This window comes from Carassius gibelio, chromosome A4, assembly GCF_023724105.1.
Source record: "Carassius gibelio isolate Cgi1373 ecotype wild population from Czech Republic chromosome A4, carGib1.2-hapl.c, whole genome shotgun sequence".
Lineage (NCBI taxonomy): Eukaryota > Metazoa > Chordata > Actinopteri > Cypriniformes > Cyprinidae > Carassius > Carassius gibelio.
The window spans coordinates 12225405-12248249 of record NC_068374.1 but is presented as its reverse complement, the minus strand read 5'-3'; the positions used below and the strand labels follow the sequence as shown (position 1 = coordinate 12248249).

Below are 22845 nucleotides of genomic sequence, written 5' to 3'. Positions count from 1 at the left end.
TGCCAACTTTTGTGATGGGACTCTCAGTGGCAAATCCTTGGTGGAGAGCCACACGCGTTGTCCGCAGACATAACGGGACGTCAACCTTCAGTGGCGGTCTGCGGCAGTTTTAACGCGTCCCCTAGCTCCGAGAAGCGCCTCCCTGGCCCTCCTCCAGGTGCGGCGACAACGCTGAACAAAGGCCTGAACTGAGGGGACAGCTGCCTCGGAGCCCTGGGAAGAAAACAGAGGAGGCTGATAACCCAGACTACACATGAACGGGGACATACCTGTAGACGCCACCGGTAGAGAGTTGTGAGCCTATTCTGCCCAAGTGAGTTGATCACTCCAGGATGCGGGGTTATGGGATGCCAGGCAGCGGAGCATCTGACCGAGATCCTGGTTGGCACGCTCAGTCTGGCCGTTGGTCTGTGGATGAAAGCCTGACGACAAGACTCGCGGAGGCTCCAATCTGTCGACAGAACTCTCTCCAAAAATGCGACATGAACTGGGGCCCCCTGTCAGAAACCACGTCCTCCGGAAGGCCGTGAATCCGGAAGACGTGATCAATGACCACCCGCGCCGTTTCTTTAGCCGAGGGGAGTTTAGGAAGGGGAACGAAGTGGACCGCTTTGGAGAAGCGATCTACTACAGTGAGAATAACAGTATTGCCACTGGATGGAGGGAGTCCAACTACAAAATCCAGGGCAATATGGGACCAGGGACGGGATGGGATGGGAAGCGGCATTAACAGACCAGCGGGGGGAGAATTAGAGGATTTATTTTGAGCACAGACTGGGCACGCCCCCACGAACCGGCGAACAATCTCTGCCATGGCAGGCCACCCGCACTCCTGGATGGCACATGATTTTGGAGGAGTGACCCCACTGGAGAACGGCAGAGCGAACTGACCTGGGCACGAAGAGCAGGCCCGTGGGACACGGTGTCGGGGGCGGATCGCCTGGAGAAGCGAAAAGACGAGACAGTGCATCGGGTTTAACGTTTTTGGACCCGGGTCAATAAGAGAGGGTGAAGTCAAAGCGCCCGAAGAAGAGCGCCCACCGAGCCTGTCTGGCATTTAGCCAGCGTGCAGACCGTATGTATTCCAAATTCTTGTGGTCAGTCCACACCAGAAATGGAACGGCTGCTCCCTCCAGCCAGTGACGCCACTCCCCCAAAGCCAGTCGAACAGCCAACAACTCGCGATCACCGATGTCGTAGTTTCGTTCTGTGGGTGACAAACGGTGTGAAAAAAAGGCACAAGGATGTAATTTGTTATCAACGGAGGATACCTGGGAGAGCACGGCACCGACACCGACCTCTGACGCATCCACCTCCACCACGAACTGCCGGGAAGTCTCTGGAGTTACCAGGATGGGGGCTGAAGTAAATCTGCGTTTTAATTCATCGAACGCCGCTTGGGCATCCGCTGACCAATGGAAGTTGACCTTGGTGGAGGTTAGCGTGGTCAGAGTGGCCGCCACCTGCCCAAAGTTCCTGATGAATCGCCTATAGAAATTGGCGAAACCCAGGAACCACTGTAACGCCTTGCGGGAATCAGGTGTAGGCCATTCGGAGACGGCTCTCACCTTCGAAGGGTCCATGCGAATCCCCCCCACCGAGATGATGTGTCCCAAGAACGAAACTGACTGAACGTGGAACTCGCACTTCTCCGCCTTAACGAACAGCTGATTCTCTAACAGCCGCTGAAGCACCTGTAGTACGTGACATGACAGGACAAGACAGTGACAGGACATGATCCTGAAAAGAAGAAGAGAAAATTAAGATGTCGTCTAAATAAACAAAAACTAACCTGTCGATCATGTCCCTCAGCACGTCGTTGACAAGTGCTTGAAAGACAGCTGAAGCGTTGGATAAACCGAAGGGAAGAACCCGGTATTCAAAGTGCCCACGAGGCGTGTTAAACACGGTCTTCCATTCGTCCCCCTCCCTGATCCGCACTAGATGGTAAGCATTGGGAAGATCCAATTTCATGAAGAACTCGGCCCCCTGCAAGAGATCAAGGGCGAATACATCAGCGGCAGAGGGTACCAGTTCTTAAGTGTGATGTCATTCAACCCTCGATAGTCTATACAGGGGCGCAGAGAGCCATCCTTCTTCTTCACGAAAAAGAACCCCGCATGGCCGGAGAAGAAGAGGGACGAATAATACCGGCTGCCAGAGAATCACTTAAATACTTCTCCATCGCCTCGCGCTCGGGCGCGGAGAGAGAATACGGCCGCCCGCGAGGCGGAGAAGCACCAGGGAGAAGATCGATGGCACAGTCGTACGGTCGGTGAGGAGGAAGAGATACAGCCGGGGACCTGCTGAAGACCGCCCGGAGATCATGGTAGCAAGCAGGAACTCGAGAAAGATCCGCCTCCTCCTCCTGTAGAGAAACAGAAGGCAGACAGAAGGCAATGTGTATGACAATATTGACTCCATGACAAAACTACATTGTCTGCCCAGTTAATGTTCGGCCCATGGCGAACGAGCCAAGGATGACCCAATACCAAAGGAACAGATGGAGATTTACAGATTAGGAATCTGAGGTCCTCCCGGTGGTTCCCGGAGGTAAGAAGACTCACCGAATCAGTGATCCGGGAGATCTGCATAAGTGGCCTGCCATCGAGTCCGTGAGCGACTATTGGGGGCTGCAGGGATTGGATGGGTATATCCCAAACGTGAGCCCACTCTTCATCTATGAAGTTGCCCTCTGCTCCTGAATCAACGAGTGCTTAAGCCTTAAACAAAGTGTGTTTAGTAAACAGAGACACAGACAGAAGAGTGTGTGACCTGTGAGCAGGGGAAATGGCAGTACCACTCAGATTAACCCTATGTGTCGAACGAGCAGCCTTAGCTGGACAGGAGTGAGCTCGGTGTCCTTGAGCAGTGCAATACAGGCAGAGACCCTCCAACAGGTGGCGCTGTTTCTCCTTGGATGGAGATGGAGGGACGAACGTGACCGGCTCGGAGTCTGCTCGAACTCGACGGCGAAGCTCTCTCCTGGCGTCTATGTGGAGGGACAGACTGATAACATCGTCCAATCGTTCTGGAACCTCGCGGGAGAACAGTTCATCCTTGACTGAGTCATTGAGACCCTCTAAAAAGCGAGCGATAAGGGCCTCGGTGTTCCATCCACAGGTAGCGGCCAGGGTACGGAACTGCACAGAGTAATCTGCCACTGAACGCCTGCCCTGTTGAAGGTGCGCTAACAGTCGGGACGCCTCTTTGCCAAAAACAGACTGATCAAAGATCTTAACCATCTCCTCCTTAAAGGAACTGAAGTCCGAGCAGCACGCGGCCTGTGATTCCCATACTGCAGTCCCCCAATCACGTGCTCTACCAGAAAGCAGGGATATGACATACGCCACCTTGGAGACATCTGATGCGTAGGTTCGAGCTTGAAGGGAAAACACCACCTCGCACTGAATAAGGAAAGCTTTGCAACTAGTAGGCTCACCGGAATACAAGGGGGGGGGGGGGTTGTTCACTCTCGGCTCAGAGGAGGAAGCGGACGGGAGAGGCCCGGGAGGCAGTGAAGGGAATTCCTGTCGAGTGAGACGATCGAGTCGACCCACTAAATCCGTGATCTGAGCTGACAAGGCATCCACAGAGTGACGGGTGGGAGACAGTTCCATCTCATGACGGCCCAGCATCGCTCCTTGATGCTCCAAAGCCGCCTGCCAAGTTGAGCTCTCCGCTGGGTCCATTCTTGGTCAGTGTGTGGTGTCAGGACAGATGAGGACCCAAGAGCGAAATGAGGCTGAAAAATAGTGTTTTATTAAAGAGGACGTCTTAACGTCAAAAAACAACAAAACTTCTCTGGCGGGGAAAAATCAGTCTTGACTTCACACTGCTCAGCGGGCAGGTCGTGCGCTCAGGCTCCGAGAACGCCAGGAGAGAGGGAGCAACAAATCCGGGCAGGCAGGAGAGTAGTCGTGCAGACAAGGGGTCAAGCGAGGTGCAAACAGGGCTGAGAACGGCGGGCAGTTCCAGAGTCAAAAACAGTCCAGGTCGAAAACCAGAAGAGCGTCCGAAATCCTTTGAGGGCAAAGCACAGGTTACACTAACTGGGCAGACAAACCAACTGCCCAGTCGCTGGGAGAGGCTGTTTATCATCAGATCGCATAAATCTGTGGAAAATGAATAGAAATGACGATTCTGTCTGAAGAAATATGAAGTAAACATCAGTAAATATATCCATATATCTCCGCAGATATGCATCTTTGGTCTATAAAGCCTTATTGACGCTGTTCATTGAGTCTATGTGAACACAAATAAACCGCTGCTGACATGAATGAATATGAACGAGTGGTGAATTTCTATTCAAAATGTGGCATAATACGGATTTATTATTTTGCACTCCTGACATAAATTACTAAATATCTGTCACTGCAACAATGTTTTATCAAAATATTGGTCAAATATCGAAGCTAGAGTCTTTAAACTTTCAATTGATGCACAGTTTGTCCAGATGAAGTAAGACAGTGATGTTTAATGTGCTGTGAAAGTGAAACAATAATAAACTGGGGCCATCGGCGATGTTTGCACGTAAAGTGGTTAATTGGATGAATGAAACACTTTTGTTCAGTGTGCTACAGCAGGTGATTTTTAAATCAAATGAAGTCTATGTAATTTTAAGGTAAAATAAAAATAATCATCCTAATGCAGAACTGACGTTTATTTCTGGCTTTTCAAACGTGTGTGCAAATTCTAAAAAAAAAAAAAAAAAAAAAAAAAAAAAGCATTTCAGTTTTGTCAGTTTAGTCAATTTCTTTTCACATCCAACACATGAGAAGCTGAGCTGAACATCTCTTCACGTTCTACACATGTTCAGAGCGCAGAGCGGTACAGCTTTAGTGCGCGCAGAAAAGGGGCTCTTATTTTGTGCACCAGTACACCAAAAGCTGTTCGCTTCCTGCTATCTGTGCCTCAGATTTGAAACTCTGCATTTCTAGAACTGATCGGCTGCCTATGTCCTGCGCACAGATTTCGAAATACTCTTCCACACAAATTACATAGCGAACGATTACAATGTAGTCTGCGCACACGAGCGCACTTCCTGAAAAATCGGCCGAAAAAAGAAAAAAAAATGGTTCCGATTTATGGCCGGTCAACCAGTGCATCCCTAATTTCCTCCACCTTCTCAAGCCGTGAGAGTAAAATCTTATGGTCAATAGTATTGAACGTGGCGCTAAGGTCTAATAAAACAAGAACTGCTGAGGACCCTGAGTCAACTGCAGTCAATAAATCACTTAAAACCGTGATCAAAGCCTATTCAGTACAGGAGTCCTAAAGCCTGACTGGAAAATTAAAAAAAAATTAATTTTGTAGCAAAAAAAGCAACCTTCTCTAAAACTTTTGATAGAAAAGGTAACTTTGAGATTGGCCAATAATTTGATACAACAGCATGATCCAAGAGTTTTTTTTTTTTTCAAAAGAGCCTGAAGAACAGCATGTTTAATCTGATTAGGAACTACTCTTGTAGAAAGGAGAATTGTTATTTATTATAGATAAAATACTGGGGCCAAGAACATCAAATACCTGTTTCACTAACCTAGCTGGAATGATATCAAGTCACGTCACTTAGCCAGGGCTCAGGTCTGGATCTATCTTTTTTAACCTGCAGTGGAGCAACTGAGTCCAATAAGGCAAGCAAATGTAATATAACACATCAAGGGATGAATCCAAATCCATATTAAGGAAAATACCCATTAAACAACAAGGATCAATTTCATAAAATAGTTATAACTTATAATATAAGTTATAATATAAGGTATAATAGGTATAACTGCTCTACAGCTCAAACATTTAAAACCCATCGTGGTGGACTTTGATTTCTGGGCTTCACTATTTATGTGATATCAATATATTAAAAACAACATATTAATGGTCAGAAAAAAACTTTATCTGATGTTTCAACATCATCAACAGATAGACCAAAAGACAAATCCAACTCTAAAATATGACCATAAACATGAGTGTTTATTCACATGCTGTATAAAATTAAAAGAATCAATTACATTAAAAAAATCTCTTACCAATTGATTTGTAGGACAGCACACAAGTATGTTAAAATCACCCACTAAAAGCAATTTATCATACGTCAATATAATTTTCCTTAAAAAATCTGAAAACACCCCAATAAAGTCCTTATTATATCTAGGCGGCCGATATATTAAGCCACACACAACTGGATTTGTCACTTTAAATAAAAACACTGCAGCTCATAGCTTGAAAAATGGCAACAGATAATGGATGACACGTGAAACTATTCTTAAAGACAGATGCAATGCCTCCACCGCGGCTTGTAGTGTGTGGAGAATTTAAAAAACCACAATCGCAAGGTACCAATTCCGTGAATCAGGGGTCAGCCATGTCTCAGTCAAAAACAAAAAGTCTAAATTATGTACAGTGAAAATTTTTGTTAAAATTGAATTTGACAATGAACACACACACATTCATCACCAGCAGAGTTAATTCAGCAGATACCTCCTCTGAATTTTGTTCTCGGTGGACTTCTGAACTACTGAAGGTTCACAGTCCATTTAGAAAGATGAGGGGGTCGATAGCATGGTGATATGGCTCTGTTGCATGTGTACATTTAAATACACATGATTACTAGTAAAGCAATACATTTAGAGATTGAAAAATACACGCATATGTCTATGGAAGCAACAATTACAATCCATTAAAATTTAACTTGCAGATGTGCTTTATTCATATCAGATACATATAGTTCAGCAATCACTGAATATATCATATATAATATATGGTTATAGCTTTGCATTAAGTGCATTACTAGTCAATGGTTTTTGGAAGTTGTCTGTGCGCCAGAATATAAATCATACCAAATAAACACATTATTTGTTTTTTATTATTATTTTTGTTTTCTACACAGGCTACAGTGCTGTAATCTCACTGCTCAGTCTTGTGAGAGTTTGTCTTCAGCTCTACAGTCATCAAAACCCTTTCTGAGAGAGCTGGACCTGAGTAATAATGATCTGAAGGATTCTGGAGTGAAGCTTCTTTCTGTTGGACTGAAGAGCCCAAACTGTCAGCTGGGGATTCTGAGGTAAATGGTTTTTAATCAAATAAATATTCAAAATATTTGGTGTGTTTATCAATTTGTAAAGCTTGTGATATAACTGCATATATAACTGTTTGTTTCGTTCTTTACACAGGCTACAGAGCTGTAATCTCACTGATCAGTCTTGTGAGAGTTTGTCTTCAGCTCTACAGTCATCAAAATCCTTTCTGAGAGAGCTGGACCTGAGTAATAATGATCTGAAGGATTCTGGAGTGAAGCTTCTTTCTGTTGGACTGAAGAGCCCAAACTGTAAGCTGGAGATTCTGAGGTAAATGGTTTTTAATCAAATAAATATTCAAAATATTTTGTGTGTTTATCGATTTGTAAAGCTTGTGATGTAAAAGTATATATTACTGTTTGTTTTGTTCTTTACACAGGCTACAGATCTGTAATCTCACTGCTCAGTCTTGTGGGAGTTTGTCATCAGCTCTACTGTCATCAAAACCCTTTCTGAGAGAGCTGGACCTGAGTAACAATGATCTGCAGGATTCTGGAGTGAAGCTTCTTTCTGATGGACTGAAGAGCCCAAACTGTCAGCTGGAGACTCTGAGGTAAATGGTTTACCATAAAATAATACAGATGCCTATTATACAGATTTTTCAACCTGAGAAAAATTACCCAGGTGAACTGTGTACATCTGACAATAAAAATGTTGAAATATTAAATGTAGAATTTTCAAATGCATTTATTTCATGCATGAACAGTGTTGGGAGTAACGCATTACAAAAGTAATGCATTACAGTAACATAATACTTTTTGCTGTAACGCAGTAGTGTAAGGCATTACTAATCAATTGTCAGTTTGCATTACAACACACTTTTAGCCCAAAACGTAATTGTTCAAAGAAAAGCGTAAGACATTAATGAAGCAAAAATGAAGCCTGATCATTGTCAGTCAATAGCTGTGTGTGGTGGTTGTTAGCATTTAAATGATTTCTGCATTTTATTTATCTCCTAGTAGTCTATAGTTTAGAGTTTCAGTTCAAATCGGCTCACGCTCACCCCGTCAGATACTCTGACAGAAAGGCTGCATGTGAGATGCGCTGTTTAATGTGTTTGAGAGGTGATGTTTTCCTTAATGCATAACTTACATTTCACAGGTACATTCTCCATCTGTAAATGTACAAAAAAAAAAACAATGGAAAATTTCTATTTTGCTGTCAGAAGTGCATGAGCTTTTGCTTTATCAATTCTGCGATAATCTCCACAGACTTCAAGAACAAGTGCTGCTGCACGCATGAGTGCCAAACAGACAAGCTGCGCAAATCCAAGTTCATTATCAGCTTGGATTTGCGCAGCTTGTCAGTTAACAATGGCACTGTGTAGTAAAAGTTAACAGCAATAAAAGTGTTAGTCAAATAGGCTGACTCGAACGTCAATCAAACTGTTGACTGGTGCACGAACGCCTCCTAAACATTGTCAAAAATCACAAATTGGAGAGCGTGCGTGTTTGTTCGGTCAGGTTAAGCAGCCATGTCCAGTGTGGCCACGAAAAAGTGAAGATGCACTTTAAATAGCGAATGGACCACAACATACTCTTGGTTAAGACCTGTAGATGGCGAAGCAGAGAGAGCTTTTTGCATTTTATGCAAAATCAGATTTTCTGTGGAATATGGTGGAGAATACGGTGTGAAGCGACAAGGTGCATGTTAGTACCACAGAAAAAAAAAACACATCATCAAGAAACATGCAAATCAGTGCAATCGTTTTTCAATAGACCAAATAACCCACAGGCTGACAAAGTTTCGGCAGGAGAAGTGACAAGCATTTATCATGCCGTACACATGATAGACATTCATATTGCTCAACCTCTTTTCCAGATTCTGAAATAGCTAAGAAAAAAGCTGTAGAAACTTTGGGTGATATTTTGGGTCAGGTAGTGTCTTACTCTTTTAGTCGGTTAGTTTAAAAAGATATATAGGCAATATATTAAAGAAAGCTTGAAATGTCTACTTTTAAACGAAAATATTCAAATCAAAATAAATAGGCTACTCTCTGATTATGTGATCCATTTGAAATGTGCATTTTTCTCTGGCGTTCATGGCGAGTCCGCATCGTCAACTTCATCTTTGCACCGACACAGAAAACACCAGTTTATTACTAAACAATTAAATGTCTCCATGCTAATTTAGACACATTCATAATAATTATTTTAACCAGTTCTTTGTGGCAAGTTTCTTTGTGTGTGGTCATAATGCTTATTATCCTGTTGGCTACAGTCTATTTAAGTAATTAAATTAATATGAAGGGATGACACATTTACTACTTTTAAAAAATTTGGGTCAGGAAGAGGGTCAGGGACAATATTTTCTTTCACTTTTTTTGCGGTCCGAGTTGCGGGCGGTTTAGTTGAAAACATTGGTCGGGTGTGGGTTGTTTATACATTGACCCACGCATCACTGGCTACCATATACCACAAATCATATACCACTCACCAAACGAGTCTTTCACACCTTTTCACGCCAGGTATTACACATTATCAGCATTATTCTTTAATCATTATTCTTTTATTTTTATTTCACCTTTATTAGCCTTTGTTGTGGTATTTCAATGTTTACAAAGCCCCCAAGCTGCGATCTCACTTCAGTCTCTGTATGCATTTACCCCTTATTTATCAGAAGTCTTAATATAAAAATACAACCAAACATTTTCTTACGAACTTACGTGAATTATTGTGACAAAAATGCATTATGAAGAAGAAATGCACCTGCTATTAGTAGCATTAGAGCTAACGTTAACATCAAGCTACAGCAGACAATTTATGAAATTATTAGTACACTTTTACTCAAAACTCACTTTAAACCCCGATCGAGTGTTTGTAATAACTTCCTTTTGTGATCATAGGTGGAATTTGGTCGTTTACTCTTGTAAAAATATGCTATTTATAGCCTTTTACATCACTGCACAAGTTAGCATTTCAGATGTACATTTTATATATTTTCAAAAAAAATGTCCCAGATCTCAAGAAATTCTCATACCAAGCTAAACTATCGTAATCGCGGGTTTATTATTAGGATATTTCATGTGTACAGAGGTGTATCAGTGTTGTGGTGGCCAGATAACAACCTGGAAGTGTACACAAACCTTGTGACACGATCTGACACTGTCCAGTTTTGGGACTGTTAGATTGACAAGACCAGGGACCAATCAGAGTCTGTCTGAGCCACAGCTCGAGCACTGAGGAGCACACACACAGAAACAGTACTGGGAGAGGCTATTTATCATCAGATTGTGTAAATCAGTGGGAAATTAATAGAAATGATGGTTCTGTCTGAAGAAATAAAGTAAACATCAGTAAAAATATCCATATATCTCCGCAGATATGCATCTTTGGTCTATAAATGCTTATCGACACTGTTCAGTGAGTATATGTGAAAGCAAGGCAAGGCAAGTTTATTTATATAGCACATTTTGTACACAATGGTAATTCAAAGTGCTTTACATAAAAGAAAGTAAAATAATAATGAAGAAAAATAATAACAAAAATAAAACAAGCAATTTTACAACTTTTTAAAAATATAAAAAATATAAAAAAAATTACTTATTTAAAGTAGAAAAAAATACTATGGAAGTGATTGGAGCTCATGATCAGTTTGATTTCAAACATTCCTAAAAATATTTTATTTTGTGGTTATCAGAAGAAAATAACACTTTTCAGTTTGGGGTGAACTATCCCTTTAAAGACAAGTTGATGAATTTCTACACTCAGCCGTCTTTTCCTTTGTTGGTTTTTAGCTCCTGTTTTAATGGCATCTCTTTAGCTGGGACTTTTCTGGCTGAGTCAAATTGTACTTTCTCCGAAGTGTTTCAAAGTATGTCTTGCAACACGCTGAATAAAAGAGAATTCAGATAAATGACAGAAGCTACACTATTGGAATCATAAGATGGACAAAATATAAGAGACTAAAATTATGGACATTAACATTGTTAAACAAACATTTTAAAATTACCTTGTATACATTCAGGGTCTGCATGTGCAAAAGTTGTTTTCAATTCCTCTAGCAGATAAGTCATGACTGCTTGGTTACGAGGCGAACTTATTCTGTGTGGAAAGAGAGAAGTGTGTAATTAAAATACATTTAAAAGGAATATGTAAAACCCCATAAACAGCATGGCCCACAAAGGCCAAATAAACATGGCAGAAAAACAGCAGTCTTACCCAGTTTGCGGATCATATTTATGTGGGTTGTTTTCCGAATTGTGAAGGAGCCTTACAGCTTCCTGTAACATTGAATGGCCACCCTTAGTGTCATAGGTTCATCTCTAACATTTATAACAAACCAAACCGTTTGAAAATCGGTAGAAAATGGAGCAAGTTATGGTTATTTAAAAGTCCATGCACCATTAAAACACAATATTACGAGTGAGCGAGCGAGCTCCCCGTGGTAAGATTGCCGCCAAATGCGGTGCGGGCCAAACATCTAGCCTTTATTATACATATCTTTACTACTATATTGTCCGCTAAAATAAAACTCACTTACTTACGTTGTGCGCCCTCTTCATCCTTTTATGTAATGGCTCTTCCCGCGGTCTTTTGTTCCTCTTGCGGTCTTTGCTCGTCAAACTTTCGCTCAAGAGCACAGAGACGCTGGATAGCATCTTCGAGAAGAACAGTGTTTGCAGCTTGCTTCTCCATCAAACCCTCAAGCTGACGAGACAAAGCGATCTGACCGGAGATCAGCTGTTTCATTAAATCATTTATGCTCAGTGGGCTTGCTGCTGGTTGCAAAGCCCTATTACTCACGGGAGTAGTAAAACTCAGGTTTCTTTTACACGCCATCACAAACAATAGTCAGTTTCACCAAGTCGCAAAAAATTACTTTACACAATGCCGACAATTTAAATTCTGTTCGCGCGAATGAAACTGTAATGTCATTGGTTGCATTCCCTCAACCAATTCCCACCCTTTTTCTTGATATACTAAAACAATGTTTGTTGTATTCCTCTTGACTAATGTAACCCATGAAGAGTCAGACATATAAAGTAATCTTTACACATTAAAAGGGTAATCATGTCTATTGACTTTGTTTATTTGAGAACATTTTTGCAACAGTCAAAATAACAAATTCAATTATATTACTAACAAGCGTGTTTAGGGGATAAGGTGTGTTGCGGAAAGTCGCTTGGATGTGTCGCTTGATATGATCTACCACAAGTTATTTTGATATAGCAATTAAACTTACATAAATTTTATAATATCTGTCCCTGGACCACATAACCAGTCATACGGGTACATTTATTTATTATTATTATATATTTTTTTGAGTTTTACTTTATAAATATTTGGCAGAGATACAACAAACAAAAAAATATTGAGAAAATCCCCAGTTGTCCAAATGAAGTCCTTAGCAACAAATATTAGGCTACTAATGATAAATATATTTGATAAATGTAGTGATCTTCGAACAAACACCAATAAATATATTTACATTACTATTATTTTTATGGAACTTTTTTAATATCCTAATATTTTTTAACAACAGAAAAATCTATTATTTTGATCCATTTAATGTATTGTTGGCTATTGCTAATACTACAAATATGACCTACATGTGCTACTTATGAGTTAACTTATGTTTTGTGGCCCAGGGTCAAATGTGACACGGATATATTATAAAAGACCAACTTTGGCCTGCGTGCCCTACAGTAGCTGACAGGTATCTGCAAATATTTTTACCCGAGTTTGTCAGTCTGTTTCACCCAACATGTTTTGCATTCACATGTGAAAGACTTTTAGATTATGGACCTGTCTATTGATTTTCTTTGTTTCTATTTTAAAATATTTAATGAAATGTTATGGCAGAATCATAATAATAATAGAAACAGTGAACTTCAATTCATGAGACATCAGCAAAAACAAGCAGCTACAAATTTCACTGACTTATGAATATGGTACTGAATTTATCAACATCCTAGCTAGCAAAATGTGTTACATGATGTTTTTGAAACAAAATGTCTCATTTGAACTGCTTCTTTTCTACAATGAAAGAAGCATTGAGAGATACATGCACAACATACTGACATAGGGCAGTTGGAGACATGTTTTCAAATATATATTCTGAAATAACATTTGTTGCATTCCTCTAGACTACATTAAACATGAAAAGTCAGAGACATAATTTTCACATATTAAAATGGTAATTGTGTCCATTGAATTTAAGTTAATTTGAATGATGCTAGGTTTTTTAAATAGACTAATTAAATTATATTAATAATAAACGTATTTAGCAAACACAGTTTTTATGTTCCACAATACTGTATGTGCTGTCTTGACAAGACATTGTTACCCCCCCCCCCCCCCACCCAGCTCTGAAAACAGAGAAGGCACCTTTACCTGGGGGTCATTAACATATAAAAAGCCCTTCACACCTCACACCCACCCCTCCTCACAACCAGCTGTAAGGATTCCTGGAAACTTCCACCAGTTCCTATACACATCCACATACGTAAGGTTTCTGGATGTTTCACGAGTTTACTTCTGTGTATTACCTTTCCAAGCACTCTGCCTCATTTATCTGGCAAACCTACAGTTTAGCAGAGATTTCCCATCCCGTATTTGTCCTATACAGCTCTTTTCATGCGGTGTACAAATACACTAACTCTTACATACATACACACACATACACATACGTACATTTATACAGATATGCATTCACCGCTTTGTACCGCTAGTCTGTCAAGCGGGTCTGTGGCCAATGCCTTAGGGCTGAGGGTCTGTGGCCAATGCCTTAGGGCTGATGGACTGGATGGCTGCTTGCCTGTTCTGGATTACCTCGGCCCCCAATTTCCGTCCCCAGTTGCAAAGTCGTGTGTTTTGTATTGATTATGTGCTTTGTTGCTGAAGTATTTTTCCTGTTCTCATACTGTACTCCCAATAGGAGCATAGTCTGGGTATTATTTTTTTTCTCCTCACTTTCCTAATATTATTCTGTATTTCTTCCTCAGTTCTCTGTCTTCCTGTCCTGTCTACCCCCTTGTCATATTGTAACTGTGTATGGACAGGTTGATGGCTAATTTCTCTGGTACTTGTGACTAGTGACAATAAAGGACTTCTACTATTAGATCCACAATCGGAAAAAAAAAACATCCGCAACTTGTACCAAAACGGAAGTAAGATTGTAAGCACAGAAATTCTCTGTCATTCTTCCAATTTTTTTTTTACTTTGCCCATGTTAAGCATGATAATCCATCTCTTTAACACTGTGAACAACTCTGTATACATGATACACCATTGTAGCCCCACTTTAAAATTATTTTAAAAAATGTTGATGTAGGACATGATTTTAGAAACATAATGAAGTTCAAGTCTACTAATACTTCATTATTATATATTTAGAATATAATCTCACAAACTGAATTTTATGAAACATTTTCTAAGGCCATGTCATGTGTGTTTTTAGAGAAGGGTAATAAAATATGGGTCACCAAACTTGACTGTATGTCACGTCACTTTATTTATGACTACTGTAAGCTCTCCTGTGTGCTATTATCTCACGTTTGGCTCGGCAAACTGCCCCATTCATGATTCTATTGTTCTTACGAAATGACCCTTTCACACATCGTTCAGGTATGAGACATAATCCTCATTATTTTTTATCATTATTCTTTAGTTTTTGTTCCGCCATTATTAGCCTTTTTCTGGTATTTCAAGGTTAACCATGCCACATCGTTTCAAACCCAGTGTACATTTACCCAAATATTATCAAACGTATTTCTATAAAAATACAACAAAACATTTCCTTATGACCTTATGTGAATTATTATCAAATAGATTATGAAAGAAGAGCTGCACCTGTTGCAGCTGCATTAGAGCTAATGTTAGCATCAAGCTACTTAAGATAATTTATGAGATTATTAGTACACTTTTACTCAAAACTCACTTTAACCCTCTGGAGTCGATTAATGCATAGTCAGGTCAGACTTAGTCATGTGCGACTTATTTATCAAAATTAATTTGACATGAACCGAGAGAAATGAACCAAGAGAAATTAACCAATAGAAAAGATTACCATCTACAGCCGCGAGAGGGCGCTCTATGCTCTCAGTGCTCCTGTAGTCTACACTGAGAACATAGAGCGCTCTCTCGCGGCTGTAGACGATTATGGTTTATCTTGGTTCTTGGTTCTAAATAAATGCGACTTATAGTCCAGTGGGACATATATATGTTTTTTCCTCATCATGACATATTTTTGGACTGATGCGACTTATACTCAGGTGCGACTTATAGTCAGAAAAATACGGTACGCATAATGAGTCATTTTCTCCTGATAACCCCGAAGCTCGAAGATCATTGCATTTGAATTTTGGATCCATGGCCAGGCAACTCCTCAAATCTCAATCCCATACAGAACCTGGGGTCAGTCCTCAAAAAGCTAGTGGACAAGCAGAAGCCCACAAATTGTGATCAACTCCGAGATCAGCATGAGAGAATGGATTGCCATTAATAAGGATTTGTCCCAGTAGCTAATATCCAGCATGCCAGAACAAATTGCAGAGGTTATGAAAAAAAACACTGTAAATATTGACTATTTTCTTTGCCAATAAAAGCCTTTAAAATGTATAATATGCTTATCATTGTTATTCAGTATACAATAAAATAATAGAAAAATAATGTACAAATACTGAAGCAGCAAACTTTGCAAAACAAAATTAATGTCACTGCCAAAACTTTTGGCCATAACTGTAAGCACAAAAATTACATCAAATCATGATCCAAATGACAAAATAATGATATAAATATGAAATATGGTCAACCATTTAACCAGCCTGACCAGTCAAATAACTGTTAACTAATGCTGAGGTCTGATAATGTTCTTAGACGAGCACATAAGTATGAATGAGGTGTGTGTGAATAGCATGTTTCTATGCTCCTACCTCCTCAGCGCATTGCTTGGTCATCTTTAAAATAAAATAATCAGATTTTCAGTACACAAACAAGCTAGTTGCACATATTCATAAAGTGACTGTTTTGTCTCTGTGAATATTACACATTTGACCTGACTGACAAGATCAGAATCACAATAAACGCTATAAAATAATCAAATGTGTGTAATATAAATTAATCAGATTTTACATAAATATTGTGTTATATTACACACAATATTTTTTTTATTGAATAATCTGTTTAACACAAAATGGATACAACACATAATGTGATATACAGAACAGACAAACTAATGTTATCTGTATTTTTTTGTAGGTTGTCTGGCTGTATGGTGACAGAGGTTGGATGTTGTTATGTTTCTTCAGCTCTGACTGCACACCCCTCGTGCTTGAGAGATCTGGATCTCAGCTATAATCACCCTGGGGATTCAGGAGTCAAGCTGCTCTCTGAAAAACTAGAGGATCCAAACTGCTCACTGGATAAATTCAAGTATGTCGAGCAGGAAGAGGTTTTAGATTTTATTGTTTAAACTTTTCAGTGTTTCTGGGTGAGTCTAGGAGTTATTATAGGATGCAACAATATATTTAGGATCTAAAGTTCACTAGTCTTCTTCTTTTAGTCTTCTAATAAAATCTTAACTAGACTGCTCAAACAAAACAAATTAACAAAAAACAGTACTTTAACTAACCCCCTTAATGGCCTCAAAACAGGAGAAAACACTGAAAATACAAAAAAATGGCATCCACCTCCATACAGCTTCCATAAAAGGTAGAAATAAACATTTTCAAAATGATAACTTGTAAAAGAAGCAATCACTCTGAGTACCCTAGCAACAGCATAGCAATATCATAGAAACCACCCTGAGTACCCTAGCTACTGCAAAGCAACCGCCCTGAGTACCTTGTATAGTAACTGCAACAGCAATTTGTTTACTGACTGAATGTGTTTTCTAGTGTTGATCATGGAGGAGAATCCAGGATTACAGCAGGACTAAAGAAATGTAGGTCTACACATACTCACTCTCTCTCTCTCTCTCTCTCACACACACACACACACACACACACACGTTTGTTTTTGTGAAAAGTGGGGACATCCCATAGGCGTAATGGTTTTAATACTGTACAAACTGTATATTCTATGGCCCTACACCAACCCTACCCCTACACTTAACACTCACAGGAAACTTTGTGCATTTTTACTTTCCCAAAAAAGTAATTCTGTATGATTTATAAGCATTTTGAAAAATGGGGACATGGGTTATGTCCTGAGTCAATATATAATCGAGAGAGTTTTCATGTCCATGAGATTTATCTCGCAAACATGCTTATTAAAATACAATTTTTAAAAGTCTTCAGTGTTCTTCATGATCTTGTCTTTACAAATTCCATAGTTAATTACTATGGAAATAATCATTTATTTATAAAAATTAACTAGATATCCCTAAAATGTCAACTAAATAACCGTCCGAAATGAATTACAACCACAATCTCATTACTTAAAAAAACATTTTAAAAACTTATTCAAAAACAGTTTTAATTATATTATTTACACTAAGTTGAGGTAATTGTGAACAATGTGTCTTTTTGGGCAATATGTCACATTTTCAATAGAAATTGGCTAATTGAATATGTGTCCGAGAAGTCGCTGTCGTCTAAGTTACCCATAGCAAATACACCCCTCAAGGAAGAGTGTGTTTTCCAAATCACATGATCTGCTCCACATGATGTCATTTCCTCATGAAGAGAAAACTAGCAAGACTCCAAGGTATGTTCTCCCTCCACATTTTCTGTTATTTCACCTGAAGTAGTGCTTGGGGCAAATGTGTACTTATCATATGTCAACAATGTTACTACAATGAATTCATAAATAACTTTGAATTTCAATTTTACTCAGTTGTACATATAATATTTAGAAGAACCTCTCCCTAAAATGCCATGTGGTGTCTGGTGCTAGGCAACCATTTTGATTTTATCCCTAAAAACAGCAAAAATGTCAACTAGGTTACCAGTCACCTATGTTACTCTGCCAAGGTAACTGAGTTGACTAAGAGTAACATAGTTGACATTCATTACATGTTCTTATAGTTTTCAGCAGTTCATTTAATATTCTAATTGTACAGTAACTATAAAATACTTTGCAATAAATATTATAAAATTATAAACTTGTTTTCAGGCAAATCCCTGTGTTCAACAAGGCAGATTCTGCAATGTCAGTGTTACCAAGCTCAGGCCTTCATCTTCAAAGTCAACTCTGCTGTTCCTGCATTGCACCAAGAACAACCAGACCTTGAAGTACAGTGGGATAGAGATGACATTGTTGGTCAGTGGTGTGTCATCAGATATGACGATGAGGTTAAGGACATGCGCGCGCACACACACACATGCTAACAAACACGTGGCACAAGCACACGGTCAAGCACACACACATATAGACACCAGGGCCCGTTCTTCGTACGTCGCTTATTACATCCGAGATCAAATGACACATCCAAGATGATATCATCGTGCTAATCATGATCCGGCTAATTGGGTTCTTCGAACACACCTGTTGTGTATGATTAGTATCGCTGGATTGAGTTATCTGACATAATTGCACGTTCATGTGTTGTCTTAAAAGGGGATATGTATCGATACTCGAAACCATGATCAGCAGTGCAGCGATTGGCTGGTGGCAAGACGGCAATGTAATGACGTCATATAATTTAAAACGACACCCGACGAAAAACTTGACAAATTTCTGGACTTTTATAAGGAAACAGCCAAGCAAACAAAACTACATAAATGTTATAATAGATACATGAAACAGATAATAGATGCATATTTTTATTTTATTAGAATTTTTTAGAATTTAGATTCGCAATTTATAATAGTTGTGCAGTCTTTACATTTTCATTTCAATGTAGAAATTATCTATTCATTTCATTTTATATTTGGACAGATTTGTTACGTGACAGCATTAATGAAAGTTTCTAAAGGGTCAATATGTTATCTGCATCTCCTGCGCTCCATCAAGCCACTCGAATAATAGCAGTCATCACTCAAAATAATGCACGACTCTATTATCTGTATAGCATGTGTGTAAGACTCTAATACAATTATGAAGTAATAATTTTATGACAAATAAATATTTCAGTGAGTAAAACTGGCTGTGTCTATAGTAGGCTGTTATGGACTACACAGCATTTTTTATATTATTTTTAAATAATTTTTTTAATGATTATTATTTTAAATTATTGTCCCTGGATCAGTACGATACTCTTGTAATAAAGTAGCGGAGGTAGCAGACATATTTTGAGTATCAGTTCTGGTTGAAAAGAAGCAATCTAATCCTGTTTACATGAAATAAGGTTTAAGCTAACGGACCTGTTGCTATGACAGCAGCTCCGGGATGAGCTTCGAAGAACCAAACGATCCAAGATCACGTCAAATCATCAACAATCAAATCCAGCTAACTGAGTTAGCCACGTACGAAGAACGGGCCCCAGACGTGTATAGTCCAGGTACCAGAAAGTAAAAATCCTGCCATGATTTTGGATCTGCCTCTACATCTAGAACAGGTGTTTTCACTAACGAGCTCATCTACCTGGTAGAGGAGCTGGTTTAGTGATGGTTGGAACAGCTGCTGGACAGGATTTCTACTTTCTGGCACCTGGACTATACACCTCTGATACACACACACACACACACAGACACACATGCACATGCATAATTGGCTATGTTCTTGGGTTAGAAAATGGGGAGTGTGTTCTGTCTCCGACGGTTTCTTGGGTGCCTGGAAGTTGGAGGGTATGCCAATGTTTTACTTGGGTTCTGACATATAAATGTTTTTGAGATACAACTGTTTGCACTATTAAAATTTTGATCCAATGCAGCACACTTATTCTGTTAACCAACAGAATAAAACACTATTTGGTTATTGTTACTTATTGCAGTGCACTGTTATTTTTTGTTCAATATAATACACTACTGTATTTCATTCCACAAACAAGATTTTCAAAATGTTTACATGGTTGAATTTTTGTGTAAGTGCTGTTTTTGATACTTTTGTTGTTGTTGTTTTCGAAGTTAGGATCTCTTGCTTATGATATATGTGCTTGTTAATAAAGTTGTGATTGATCCTTGTAAACTGATGTGCGTCTGTATTTCTCCTTTTATGTCATGGAATATTCAACAGGTCTTGATTAAATGCAATAAAAGATTAGCTAACATATAATAATTGATATAGTTTAAGATTGTTTTTTTTTTAAATACATCATCCTTCTTTGTCATGTCAACTATGTTACTTTTGTCAACTATGATACTGAGCTGTCAATTAAGTTACCATTATATTTTTTAATATATATATATATATATATATATTTCAATGGTTCTCTAATCTCCAAGTAAACATTTAGAAACTGAGTAGCTGTCAAATATATACCTCAACATAATTTCATCAATAAAATTATCATGAATCAAGCACTTTGGAAACAAAATATACAGACCGTTTACTTCAGTACTTGAAATTTGGGGTTTCAATTGAACAAAATGTGTATTTTCTTAATTAATTGGGTATTTTAATTGAAAAGGTAGGTAAATAGACACATATTCTTCCAAGAGTAATGATTTTTTTAAATGTCTGCCATTTACTTAAAGTTAAAACTTATAGGTTTTGTCCATAACATAGTTGACCAAATAATGAGTAAACTTCCTTGTTTTTAAAACTAAATATCTGAAATCAATTATCCCTGAGCTTGGCAATGACTAAAAACAAAATATTTCAGGGATGATTTATCAGGGAAGATAATAATATTTTGTAAATAAATATATTTTTTCCCAGAATTATTCAAACTCAAAATCTCCCACAATTATATATTGACCCTCCTCATAATTCACCCTCTCCTTGTAATACCTGTGTCATACCCATGTCATTATACAGAGTTGTGTCCTGATATGTCACAAAAACAAGAGCACTCTCTCTAACACTCACACACACAGTCTTTCTCTCACACACTCTCTCTCACACACACACACACACACACACACACACACACACTCTCTCTCTGTCTCTCTCGCTCATACAGACACACACTTTCACACAATCTCTCTCTCACACACACACACACACACACACACACACACACATAGCTGTAGTGATTTTTGTTGTTATTAATGTCTCTGTTCTTGTGTTCAGATGCCTGTTTTCTCACACTGGATCCAAACACAGCACACACTGAACTCATTCTGTCTGAGAAGAACAGAATGGTGACACGTGCGAGAGAGAATCAGCTGTATCCTGATCATCCAGACAGATTTGATGTGTGTCATCAGGTGTTGTGTAGAGAGAGTGTGTGTGAACGCTGTTACTGGGAGATTGAGTGGAGTGGAGATGTGTCTATATCAGTCTCATATAAGAGCATTAGCAGGAATGGAGCGGGAGCTGAGTGCAGGTTTGGACGTAATAATCAGTCCTGGAGTTTGATCTGCTCTCCTGACAGTTTCTCATTCAGATACAATAACATAGAAACTGATCTCCCTGTGAAGTCCATCATCAGGAGAATAGGAATGTATGTTGATGATGCTGTAAGGAGAATAAGAGCGTATCGTGATGATGATGATGATAATGATTATGATGTCAAGAGAATAGGTGTGTATGTGGATCACGGTGCAGGAACTCTGTCCTTCTACAGCGTCTCCAGAAACAATATGAACCTCATCCACACAGTCCAGACCACATTCACTCAGCCGCTCTATCCTGGGTTTAGAGTTAATATTCTGTCTTCAGTGAAACTGTGTTGATGAATCAAAAGAGAATGATGGGAGATTCTACCCATAATGCTTTGAGCTCCATGATAAATCAGTGACACTGAGATGTTATAGAGTCTCTTCATGACAATAATACTGCATCTGAACTTCTGACACTGAAATAACAGTCAGAATAAATGCGTCAAAAAACTGCATATAGTCAGTAAGATCTGTTTGTGTGTGTGTGTGTGTTAGAGACTGTGTCTGTGTGTGTGACACCAATCATTTGTATTATTTCTATCAAAACGTTCTTTCAATTGAAAAGTTCTTCATGAATCATGTTTGTGAAAAGTACATGTAATTCATTTTTCTTTATTGTTTTTGTGTCTAAATAATAAAACATAATAATATGTTATAATAAAACGATGAGAAATGAACTTCTGAATTGATGTTTGCATCATGAAATATAATCAATTTCTCACAAGACTCACATGAGCTTCAGGAGAGTTTCTGACATTATAAAATAAAACAATCATCATAGCATTTCAGAAAAAATATATTCTAAATAAACGTCATGATAAAATGTTTAATCTGCTGATTTGATAGTAATAGCAACTACAATATGACTTTTGTATTATTTGAATTATAAAAAATCAATGACATATGATTACAGTAATACTATTGTACTCTTAAATAAAGTGTGTATGCATGTATTATTATTAATAATAAAAAGTAATTAATGTTAAAAAATGTTTTATTGCAGTAATAATATTGCACTTAAAAATAAAAAGTCAGTATTTAATAATGAAATTAGAGTATCTGCTGATAACGATCCAATCCGATACCAGCACAGTTCTTTTTAAAAAATCAATATAAAATTTCTATACTTCTCTGTATTGACCTGATCATCAATCTTTTGTGTTAATCTCAGTCTACTATATATACACAACTAAATTTTAATGAAAAATAATAAATGAAAAAATATAATTAATTACAAAATATTTTTATAAACTAGGTTGGTAGATAAATTCAGCAGCAAAAGTTACTCTAGATTCTAGAAAAGTCACGGGAGCACAATAATTTTATTTACAAATAAAAGTGAAAAAGTCTAAGATCCATTAAAATGTAAGACATTGCTCTTTGTATTGTTGTAAAATAGATTATTGA

General features: G+C 38.6%; 1 protein-coding gene and 1 long non-coding RNA gene across 2 annotated transcripts; one reads left to right on the top strand and one right to left on the bottom strand.

The window, feature by feature from the left end:
* The first annotated feature begins 6427 nt into the window (after positions 1-6427).
* Positions 6428-22139, top strand: LOC127970568 (NACHT, LRR and PYD domains-containing protein 3-like). The gene is made up of 7 exons (XM_052573192.1): positions 6428-6517; positions 6765-7057; positions 7167-7340; positions 7450-7623; positions 16271-16444; positions 16909-16955; positions 21128-22139. Exons 1-7 carry the CDS (start codon positions 6428-6430, stop codon positions 21730-21732), a joined length of 1557 nt encoding a protein of 518 aa, XP_052429152.1. The 3' UTR covers positions 21733-22139.
* On the bottom strand, positions 10718-11286 carry LOC127970200 (uncharacterized). Its single transcript, XR_008156551.1, has 3 exons — positions 11231-11286; positions 11022-11113; positions 10718-10900 (listed from the first exon to the last, which is right to left on the bottom strand). It is a non-coding gene; the product is annotated as an uncharacterized LOC127970200 (long non-coding RNA).
* Positions 22140-22845: the final 706 nt, after the last annotated feature.